The following is an 11509-nucleotide window of genomic DNA, read 5'->3' as shown; positions in this document are numbered from 1 at the left end:
AACAGGCTGCACTGTCTTGCACGCACGCATGCACGCACACACACTGACCATTATGAAGTAGAATTATGAACTTTTGGTCATTATACATCCTTGACTTAGAACTAGAAGGCTCGTGATGCAACAACATTCTACAAGCCATTTGCAGAAGTTGGTGGAATCTTCCATGGACAAATCAAACAGCAGCTGCAATCCAGTGGCCTTAATCTACAGCTTAGCTTGCCACAGAAACACACTCCTCCTCCTTCCTTAGGCTTCCCATTTGTCTCATATGGACTTTTTATTAAATAAATGGTGATATCTATAACAGACCATTTATAACCATCTTTTATTAAATAAAAAGGCTGTCCTGCATATTTCTCAGTGTAAGGTCATTTGAATACTGTGCAAGTCACTCATATGCTCAGTGTAGCACAGCTTTCTGCAGTGCGCTTCTGTTGTGTATAATTTATAACCTGCAGAGCCGCTGTTATTTCATAGACGGCGTCCTGTCATCACCTTTTTTTTTCTTGAGGATCACGATGAAAGGAAGGCTGGGTAAAGATGTGCAATGCAAAACAGGTTACAGTGCCAGCACACGAATAAGGACCGAAAACATCTGGCAGCACAAGCACTTCAAAGACATTCCAGTCCAATGCTTTATTCCCCACAGCATCATTCTGTCTGCGGACAAGCTAGAAAACCCCTAACCGTATGAAAATAATCTAATGACAAGCAAGCCTATGTCAACCGTTGCAAGCAATAGCTCATTTCATCCAAATACATAGAAATTAGCAAAGACGTACTTCTGCGATTGATTTGTCTCAACAATGTTCAACCATCAGTGTCCCAGCCGGTGCACATTTTGACTTTGGCAGCACAGTCGGGATGAATTTTGGACCAGACGAGCAAGATCGCTTTGCTGACAGGTCCACTTTGAGAATCAGCACAGTCGCTGCATGGCACATACAAAAAACACAGACCCAACCTCGTGGCGCCACTTGAGGAGCATTCGGCGATTGTCTCCATTCCACACTCACTGCGTACATGCACTTTAAAACATAGCCTTTTGGATTTAGCCCTCACACAAATGTCAGAAAGGGTATCTCAGACAAAGAGTTAGATAAAATTACTTTTGAAAATCAAAAATACCAATTTTTGTCCATTTTTAACCAGTACTGGAACAATGGAAAGCTAACGAACAACCAAATGCATCACATCGTTGCTTAAAGAAAGTCTTCATTTTCTACAAGTCTGTACTGTAGGGCTCTCCTCCCGTGTCCTTAGTTTGCGGGCAAAGGTATTTACAAACAACCTCCAGACCGTCACGCACAGAAATGGACGTGTCCCCTACCTAAGGGCCTTCTGCACTGCCGTGTGGAGCATTTCTGCTGCAGCTGTTTACAAATGTGCAACACTGTGCCAGGAGTTCGGTGAGTCATAATCACCCCCAGAGACACACACAAAATGTTGGGAAATACATTCTTTGATGGATGTCAAAACATTAAAAACGGGAAAAAAAGGGTAAATGAAAGTTATGGGAAAAATAAGCTGCCATGTCAATGACACTAATTATTCCTCTAAAAAGAGCTGAGGAGTGTGGGAATAGTGCAGAAACACACACACTAAACATGACTTGATGATTTTGTCTAGCCATACAAAAAAGTGTGCATATATATATATTATAATGTAAATAAATCTTAGTTAAATTGAAATATTTGAGTTTCCTTCAGTATTTTGAAGACATTTAAGTAATACAGGATATAAATTCTTCACTTTTTTTGGTCAGTCTGCCAGGTGGTTCTTGCTGAAGGACTACACCTGCACAACAACAGCAGAAGAAACACACCGCTGCTGCTCCTGTTCCGAGAGAGGAATGAGCGGAAGGGGTTACCATTTTCACCACGCTCGATGTGTCCTTGTAGTGCCATTTTTCCTGGCTTACTGCCCCACCGACTCTCCTGTGGTGTACGGCACACGTGCATGTTTCCAGGAAGGGCCCCCCTCCCTGAGCGGGCACAGGCTGCAGACAGCAGCGCCCGTGAAGGAGGACAGGGAGGATGGCAGCAGGGACTCATAGGTCAGTCTCCCAGCGGTCTTTGCTGGGTGAGGGCTTCAGAGCTTCCTTGCTAGGAGCCGGTGAGTCGGCGGGGGGGACCTGTGTGACGCCGCGCTTGGCCGGTTCCTCTGCCCGGGCCTCGGGGCTGGGCTGCGCCGGCTGCAACTGCTGCGCCGACGGGGTCCCCTGCTCCTGCTGCAGCTTTTGTGTCTGCAGGAGACGCAGCTGCACACGCAGCTCAATGATGGCCTCCTGCTCCTCATGAATGGCCTGATTCAGGTGTGTGTTCTTGTTCTGAAGGGCGAACAAGAAAAGCATGTGGTCAACAACTAACGCAATCAACATCTCACGTCCAGCAATGAGCTGCTCGATATTACTGTCAATTACCCAAAGTACTTTGTGCAGCACCTTTGCACTAAATTTATTTTACCTCCAACTATGTAACGAGTAGGGAGCATTCCTCTCCTTGGATGTGTGGCTTAAGGACAAGAGATGCCTTTAATCACAGAACTTCCTTCAAATGTGTGACCATCTAACATCTCCCACCTCTAACTCCTCATTCTGTCTCTGAAGGTCCTCCAGGATGATCTGCAGCTCCTCCTCATCCTCACTTTCACTCTCGCTTTCCGAGGAATACTCCTCTGTCTCACTGCGGCCCTGCTGCCGGCTGGAGAGGGTGAGGACACACACTGTTAGTGATGTACGTTCCTCAGTGACTCTGGAGAAAAGCGCCTGCTAGATGAATAAATACAAATGGTGTCTCAGCTGAGCCCAGTGGCTCAGAGCTGAGAAGAGCTTTCCCCCGACCTCTGAATGTCAGCGATCTCTGCCCGCAGCCGCTCCACCTCTTCCTTCTCTGTTGCAATCTGCCGACGCAGCACCTGCTCCAGAGAGATGAGCTCCTCCTGTTCGGTCAGGATCTCATTCTCCTGTAGGCGGGAGGAGAGGAGTGTTGATGCTGAGCAAATCAGTGCACAAACAAACCAGTGCAAATGTAGCTGTTCATTATTCTTGTGTAGACTACTAAGCACTTCTATATCTTTACATTACAACCTAAATAATGATTCATTTATTCTTTTATTTTATCCAGTGCACACACAAAGCTTCACACCCTTGACCTGTGCAAGAAGGATGTTGATGACTTCTTCCTCATTCTCTGTCATCTCCTCCTTAGACACGTCTTCCTTGGAGAGGCTGGCGATCTCTTGGGCGATCTTAGTCTCGCACTCCTGAAGCCCCGGAACAGAGAGCATCTTTAACCCTCGGAGACGGACCGACAAAACGAAGACAGCCCACTCAGAGGACACTGCGCCCTCTTGTGGATTGGTGGTGCAAAAGGGCCAAACTCGCCTGCCGTTTGGCTTCGCGCAGCTTGCGTTTCAGTGCTGTCAGAATGCGCTGCACCTCCCAGAGCCGTTCCTCTTTAGAGAGGTCCTTTACCCCCGCTTGCAGGTCCCGGTGCAGGCAGTTCAGCAGGAACTCCTGCGCGCACGCACACACAGACACGCAGACATAAAAGGCACAGACAAACACGGGCTGTAGTCAGTTGTACCACTATTTCGTTACTCCTTCCTTACTCCAGATTGGAACTTCCATAGCTCTTGATACCCTCTCTGACGTAATGTGACTTTCTCAGAACAATAATGATCATTAGAAACCGTCCAAAGAGTAACAATGGTGGAGTGGAGACACGTTGCGGGTGGCTGTGAGTCTAAGGCCCACCTGTCTGCGGATCTCCTCCTTGATGCTCTCCTGGGTCTCGGGCAGGGCAGGCATGGTAGCCATGTTGGACCAGCGTAGAGGCCGGATAGCCGGCTTCAGCACCACGTCCCCAAAAAGCTCTCGTACATGTGTGAAGAAAACGTAAAGCACGCGGTTCCCAATCTGCACAGGCACAAACACACAAAAGAGACAGAGTTACGGTCAGTTAAAATGCTGTGTATTTTACCACAATTCAGACTTTCTCTCGTTAAATACACAGGCAGGTCTCAGTCTTCAGAGTCAAAGACCGGAAGGTTCTGCAGTACCACTACGATTCTCTCACTCTACTAAACTGGACTGGTGCTTAGAAATGAGCACCGTTGAGCCGAAATACCCGTAATTTAAAGTCATTGTAGTGTAACGTGTTCAGAATCACTAACTGTGTGGCCCGGGCTCATCAAGGAATCAGCTACACTAACTCAAGCACACAATTGTGTTCCACCTATGAAAACTGAAATGGTGACCATCTGCTTTTTGAAAAAGGCAAAGTTATACTTTTATGCTTATATATGACTTCAAGAACCAAAACCTGCAGCATGTCAGGACAACGTCAAAGTGAAACCCAAAGAACCAATTAAATAAAATAATTTGTGGTTTGGCAGAATACATTCACAAACAGTGACGTTTCAGCTCTGTTTTCTTCTGCCCTCTGTAGCTCAGTGAAGTTGATAACACCAAATCAGCAGTCCCTCGGCTCAGTATTTGTTTCACAACTACTACACAGCTTGATAATCTTTAACTCCCACTGGCACAGAAACAGCTCCCCTTGAGCTCTGGATCAAACCCTGTGCATAGTGTACAATTATGCTGAGTTACACTTAAACCTTTCTGAAGGTGCACATGTTCATTTACAATTAACCAAAATCTGCCTCATTTTTAAATTTTTACAAATTTGAGCTTTTCTTGATGCTCAACCCCCACCTGCACAGTAGGGTTAAGCACAATGGAGATGTTCTGGATGTTCATCTTGGTGTCCGCCTCCCTGCTGATGACGTGGTCCATATGGGTGATAAGCCAAGACAGCAGCAGGCGGCCACAGGCAGGTGCCTCGACCAGAAGACGCTGAAACTCCTGCACCTTCTCGGCTTCAGAGGGGCGCCCACAGGCCTCTTCCAGACGTGCTGCTAGGTCACGGCCCAGAAGGCTGTCGGGCAGCTCACGTAGGTACTGTTTCAGCAGGCTGGCCACAGTGTGGGGGTCATACTCCTCCAGGCAGGGAGGCTCCTCCCGGTCGTAGGCCGCCTTCAGCTCATCCACCTTCGACTTCATTCCTGCCAACCGATTAAAATAGCGACTGCTCAGTTCAGGACATCTCAAATGTCTATTGTTCGCGGAAAACATCTGAGTAAACACTACTCTCACTGAAAGAACTCAAATGATTCTCATTAAGACCACAGCACCAGTACTCAGGTTTAACAATGCATCTAGACAGGCTTTTATTCAAACGTCAAAAAACAGACAGGACACACTCCGCGAAGAAAGGCCAAGGCTTACCTGAGACGCGGTAGATACCCTCACACTTCATGCCATAGTTCTCAATGTAGGTCACACACTCCCTGAAGATAGCAGGTAGCTGGATGCCATCGTAGAGCGCCGTCCGTTTCACCGCTTCATCCAGTGGTGCCCCAAAAATTGGCCGCAGCGATGGTGTTTCAGGGGGTGCCAGCTCTGGCTCGGCACTGGGCTTCTTCTTTTTCTTCTTCTCCTTCCACTGCTTGACCACATCAGCAGCTGTCAGGTCCTTAGACTTCTTGTCCTTAGCCTTGTCTTCCTTGGGCTTCTCCTTCACCTTGAAGTCCTTCTCCTTCTTCTTGGAAAAGCTGGGCTTCTTGAAGACGTGAATACCCTTGGAGCGCTTCATTTTGGAGGGGCTCTCGGCCTCGTCTGCCGAGCTGTCTTCCTGAAAGGCAGCGTAGCCCTCAGCTTGGTGAGAGGAAAAACAAAGACAGAGGGTGTAGATGATTAGACCACACACCCTCCTCCCCTCTCACTTACAACGCAGGACGCCCGGGGAAGGGAATGCAGGAGAAAGAAGGAACCAAGAAAAGAGGTCAGTCTTCAATTAGAGCCCTTTCCCCAGTGCAGTGTATCCTTCCTTCCCTCTTTCCTTCCTTCCTTTTTTCCCCTGCACAAATCCAAACTGACTGGAAACAAGATAATTAGCTGCTTCTCTACCCTCCCGCTCCTTCAGCCAATTAGCGGCGAGGCAATTCCCGCAAGACAGGCAGAGGCTGTGGTGAGATGGTTCACTGCCTAGAAAACACACCTTCACCTGTGGGTTGGTTGCACCAGGCGTTCTCTAAACACTCTATAAGCTCTTCCTGACTCTCATCAAGGGCTGCCGAGAAGGAGCTAAATACAGATATGAAAATACCATAAAAAGCACGATGGGGTGGAAAATCCACTGCATTGCCTTGCCGCAAAAAGCAATGTCGAGATCCAACAAGGCAACCCACAAACAAGCCAGCTGCCCTAGAAAGTCTTGCTTTTCGAGTTTTCCCTTTGGACGTGGCTCTGCGTACGAAGGACGTGGGGGTGGGGGCGAGCTGGTCAGCCTGCTGACATCACATCATCCACTCCCAGCCTGCAAAACTGTGACAAGCTCAGGTCACAAAAAAAGACACTTAAGTGTCTCATAATAGTAGCTTTTTACAGTAATATCATTGTGTTTTGGCAGCTGTGAGATCAAAGCTGATATTTAAGATAAGAATTTTCTAGGTATTTTATTAGCTGGTTTTAAAGCAAAGATCCTGGTGATGTTTTGCCAAAGGGACACAGAAGTCTTAAAGAGCACATTCTATGCCATGTATACTGACATGTAAACACAATTTATGCAACAGAAACAAAGTCATAAATTTGGGTCAACTGTTCTCCCGGATAAAAAGCGGCTTCTCAATCCATTTAAACTCAACTGCATTGGTTAGACAAGGGGGTGCAGTGGCGCAGTGGGTTTGGCCGGGTCCTGCTCTCTGGTGGGTCTGGGGTTCAAGTCCCCCTTGGGGTGCCTTTTGACGGACTGGCGTCCCGTCCTAGGTGTGTCCCCTCCCCCTCCAGCATTGCACGCTGTGTTGCCGGGTTAGGCTCCAGTTCGCTGCGACCCCGCTTGGGACAAGCGGTTTCAGTCAACGTGTGTCTATGTGTATTGGTTAGAGCAGCTCCCTTTGGACCCACAGGTCAAGGGTTCACATCCCACCTCCAGCTGTAGTACCGAGGTACTTATCCTAAATTGCTCCAGTAAAATTACCCAATTTTATAAATGTGTGAATAATTGTTTGTAGTTTAACATTATATGTCACTTTGGGAAAAGCATCAGCTAAATGAATAAATGCTAAATGTCAGAATTAGAGAAAAGGCTGTTGTGCTGTATCTCACTTCTTCCACTTTCCAAGAACTACAGATTAAAACGTCATTAGCAGCGCTGAAACTTCATGGAAACTCCAAAGGGTGAAAAGAAAATATCAGTGAATGCAGTGGAGATCCATGTACAGATGAAGTAGTGTTAAGGCCCCCAAAGCTCTTACTTCTCTTCTCCTTCTTTTTGAACTTGTTTTTCTTCTTGCTGTGCTCCTTGTCGTCATCCGACGTGGCGTCGGGCGGCTCGTGGTGGTGCCCGTCGTGAGGGGGCGAAGGCTCCCCAGTACGGTACAGGCCGGGGAACTTGGTGGGACTGATCTCCTCGAAGCTGGGCGTGCGGGCCACGCCCCCTGGATGCTCGGCCCGCCGCTGCTCGCCAGGGCTGCTACTCGGAGGCAGGAAGCACTCCGTCATGGCGGCAACGCCCTGCCGTCCACTCACTTATAGGGACAGGTCACCTCCCCATGTCACCTGCAGTGACAGACACACAGACAACACCATGCTTTCATCGGCCTTGTCTTAAGCTGACAGTGCCGATGTTAAAGATAAAAATAAAAAACCCACAGTTCTTATGAACGTATGCAAACGGAAAAATAAGTGACTTTTTTTTTTTTAAAAGTATGACTAACAAAGGCTGGCATTTTACTGCAAGCAAGGACTGACTGTGAATCTTCCACTGAAGATCTAAGAAAGGTGCAAAAGGACTCTACACGGTGAAACCAGAGAGAAAATGGTACTGTTGCATAACAAACAAACAAAAACACACAACATTAGCAAAGCTTCACTTCAACAATTATATAACAAGAGGACACTAGAGCTCCAGTCACAGGCCTTATTGAAATGAGCTGGTAAAACGGTGTATCATGACTAGAGGCAACAACAGGCCAGTCCCACACACAGCAGCCAGCATGATGGGTCCAGACTGCATTGAGAAGCGTTACAGGTGGACAAGGAGGACTGAAGTCAGCTGAACTCTAAACTTGACCAACCTGTTCCTTCACCTGGCATTTCTCCTCCACTAATCTCTTGTTTAGTTGGACAGTTGCCTAAAGACAACAAATGTTATTACATACATGCCTTCTTCCTCACTGAAACTTCATTTCTCATAGCAAGTACACAGCCTAAATCAGAATCCAGAGAGCTCGGAGGGAGGCTGTTTGATGCCAGTTTTCCTCCTATAAGCACTAATACAACTAGGACCAAGAGTTGATTTATGACTTGAAAAGTATGTTAGCTGAATGTGACATGGAGGGAGCAGGAGCCAATCATCTTTTCTGTAAGGAGCTATGCAATTAATGTGCATCGGCAAAAACAATGGATGAAGTGAAGTGACTAAACTTAGAGGAATGCATATGTGAATCTATAATTCTTCATCTGTTATGAAATACACTTTTGTTTACTCTAAATTGTACATCGCTTTTTACAAAAGCTAAATGAATAAACGTAAACAACCTGCACAGCCTGGTGGGGGCTTTTCAGAGTAGAACAGAAGTGCAAACTGACACCCCCCCTCCCCACCGCGAGAGCAAACCACGGACAGTACGAGGGTCAGACAGCCCCTCCCTTCTGGTGAGACGTGCATGTGCCTGCACTTCCTGAGCCCCCTGGAACAACAAGTATCCATGACATAATGAAAATAAAAAACAACCACGATAAAGAAACCTGCGCAGAGTTAGACCAGGGTGTTGGTGCTCACCTGCAGCTACTCAATCACTTCTTTAACGCCACACATCACACGAATTCACAAATTCCCAATACAAGTGTAATAAGACATTAAACCATAATTATAAGAAATATAAACAACAGTGTAAGGTATTCAAGTGAAAGCACAGACAACTACATCAACTCCTGAGTCTAAGATATTAAATGGGGGTGCAGGATGATGAAGAGGCAGTAAGACACTGATGGCTCAAAAGTAGTAGATGTAGAAGGCAGAGGACCATCTACAGTGTGTTTACCTCCTGCATGCTGCTTCTATACCTTCTCCACCGTTTTGGAAAACGTTGGCAGCAATTTACGAACACCACCTGCTGCCGCATCAGGTGATGTTTTGGTCCTCTTTTGCTGACACAAATTCTAAACTTTTTAACACGTTTGTATTAGCAAAAGGTTTGCTACTCGAAATATCCTAACTCTGTGCCCAACTTTAACAGTAACAATGCCCCCGCCCCTCACCCCAACCCTCACCCCCTCAGCCCCAACAGCAGGTGGCGCTAAATTATTGACAGACTTGTTGCTCCCTTTTCAGACACACTGTCCACAAGGTCCCAGGTCCCAGGTCCCTGTAGGGCCTCAGGGTGGAGTCAACAGTGATAAGAGTGTGAGAGACGGGGTGACACCCTCCAGAGTGATGCTCGCCCCCCCCTCCGGAACTCGCCATAAGCCACATCACCTTTTCTCTTCCTTCTCACACTTTACACACATTTCCAACACACTACTAGTGTTCTCGTGTGGTTTTACCTGGCTAAACACAGTAAGTCCAGCAAGAAATGAGACTCAGCAGCTTAAGAACACCTAAGAAAAACTCTGTGAACACATTTAAGCCTGTAAGACTTAGACTGTAAAAAAAAATTACAGTGAAGAAAGAATTAATTCTATTTAAAGGCAGATCTGTAACTTACACCATAATGATTAGAATCATTTACCCGCAATGGTCAGCTGTGTGTGTAAACATGTAAATGCAAATGCAACGTTCGTTTGTGCATCTATAAGTACGTTTCATGATGATGCATTTGGGTTATTTGGGACACAGAGCAATGAATATAATTCATTTCCATCTGATCTGTGCTTTTTTTTATGTGGAAACTGTGCATCTGCTCAACATGATTCAGACTCTTGAGTCCTCGCGCCGCCACCGTTTCCTTCCAATGACAATGATCCTTTCTGTAAGGATTAGTTGCTTAAGCCTAACGTAACGAATCGAACCGAACCGTGCCGTGCCTCAGGTAAAACTACTGCACTTTCCTCATCTAACTGGCTGTACTTGTCCACGAGAAGTGTCTGACAGCTGCAATGAGGGAGAAACACACAAGTACAGGGATACGACTCGAGGCGACCGACACTCTGTGCTGAGGCCCGTCTCGTCAGCCGCCAGGGGAAACCTCCGCTTAGTTTCACGCTATTCCGACATTTTATGCATTTGCTGTTGCTGACCACTGCGTCAGTAAAACAATAAACTATGTTCCGGTCATTTTCATCACACAGGTTTGAAAGACAAAGCAACAATTTGGCAAAACACTTTCCCCGGACTAACCTGTTTTGGTGATTTTCAGTGAAGCTTCCTGTTGTCTGTTTCCGTGCTGATCGGGCAGAGCGGGAGCATGCGCAGTTTCATTTCATTGGATTCTGGGGTTTGTAGTTTTTTAACCGAACTGGGCTGCATGGAGGCTGAAACTGGTTTCCCAGAGGAAACTACAAAGTCCATTCCATTACCTTATTACGGACACTATACCTTAGTTTTCTTTATTTTTCCTGTGATGGACTGCTGTCCTGTCGAAAGTGCACAGGACTGGCCTCGTGCCTTATGTTTGTTGGATAAGCTCCAGACCGCTGCAACCCTGCCTTACAATGAGATGTTATGACAGAAGTCTTATTTTTAAAAAACTGCAAATGTTTATATTGTACAAATATGTAACAGTTGTTAATTACATACTTAAACATGCTACTGTATTGTGATACAGCTCTCCCTGTTTTATTAGACATGCAAGCAAGAATCCTTGGTACTATACACGTCGTCAAACTTGAACTTGAAGCCCAGTGCCAGGATCCAAATTTCAGTCCAGGTTATAGGTTTTAACAACTTATAGGGCAATAATTTATCCTCAAATCCAAAATAGTGACCGAAATAATTTTCTTTTAGAAATTGTCTGAAACTACCAGCTCAGGCTTACAGCATCCTATTTGACTTCAACACAAATTTGTTACCTAGTTATTTAGTGAACGCTAAAGAATATGTATGAATCAGTGTTTTACTTAAGTTCATAAATTTTGGAATCCCACTAATGTAGTTTAATACCGGTATTAGTCATCTAGATCTCCCCACTGCCAGGAAAAGACCACAGACAGATGTATACTGACACTCTGCACACAACCCGAACAAACAGTGATCAGAAGCCAACTAGATTGTGTCCGAGTGCCGTCGCCAAGAGGTCACATGACTCTACAGCCCATGACAAGGCAGTCACGTGACCCCCTGTCCCACAGTCTGGAGAAAGACTTCTTTGTGAAACATTGTCCCTGCAGAAAAAAGGCAGCACATCTGTTCCTTGCCAGGCAGGCAGGGATACAGCAATTGAGTGCAGCCAGCTAGCTGTTTGCACCCAGGCCGCATTCAGCATCTCTGCCACTGGGTAGAGTTTT

At 46.4% G+C, this 11509-nt stretch overlaps 1 protein-coding gene across 1 annotated transcript; it reads right to left on the bottom strand.

The window, feature by feature from the left end:
- Positions 1-327: 327 nt before the first annotated feature.
- Positions 328-10474, bottom strand: ralbp1 (ralA binding protein 1). Its single transcript, XM_018745108.2, has 10 exons — positions 10404-10474; positions 7318-7621; positions 5291-5719; positions 4718-5067; positions 3758-3919; positions 3386-3517; positions 3154-3264; positions 2843-2964; positions 2582-2702; positions 328-2329 (listed from the first exon to the last, which is right to left on the bottom strand). The coding sequence occupies exons 2-10, from the start codon at positions 7562-7564 to the stop codon at positions 2051-2053; spliced, it is 1953 nt and encodes a 650-aa protein (XP_018600624.2). The 5' UTR covers positions 7565-7621; positions 10404-10474; the 3' UTR covers positions 328-2050.
- Between the last annotated feature and the right edge of the window lie 1035 nt (positions 10475-11509).

The sequence above is a fragment of the Scleropages formosus genome, chromosome 7 (assembly GCF_900964775.1).
Source record: "Scleropages formosus chromosome 7, fSclFor1.1, whole genome shotgun sequence".
NCBI lineage: Eukaryota > Metazoa > Chordata > Actinopteri > Osteoglossiformes > Osteoglossidae > Scleropages > Scleropages formosus.
Note: the sequence above shows the minus strand (reverse complement) of the source record. Positions and strands in the feature narration are given on the sequence as shown.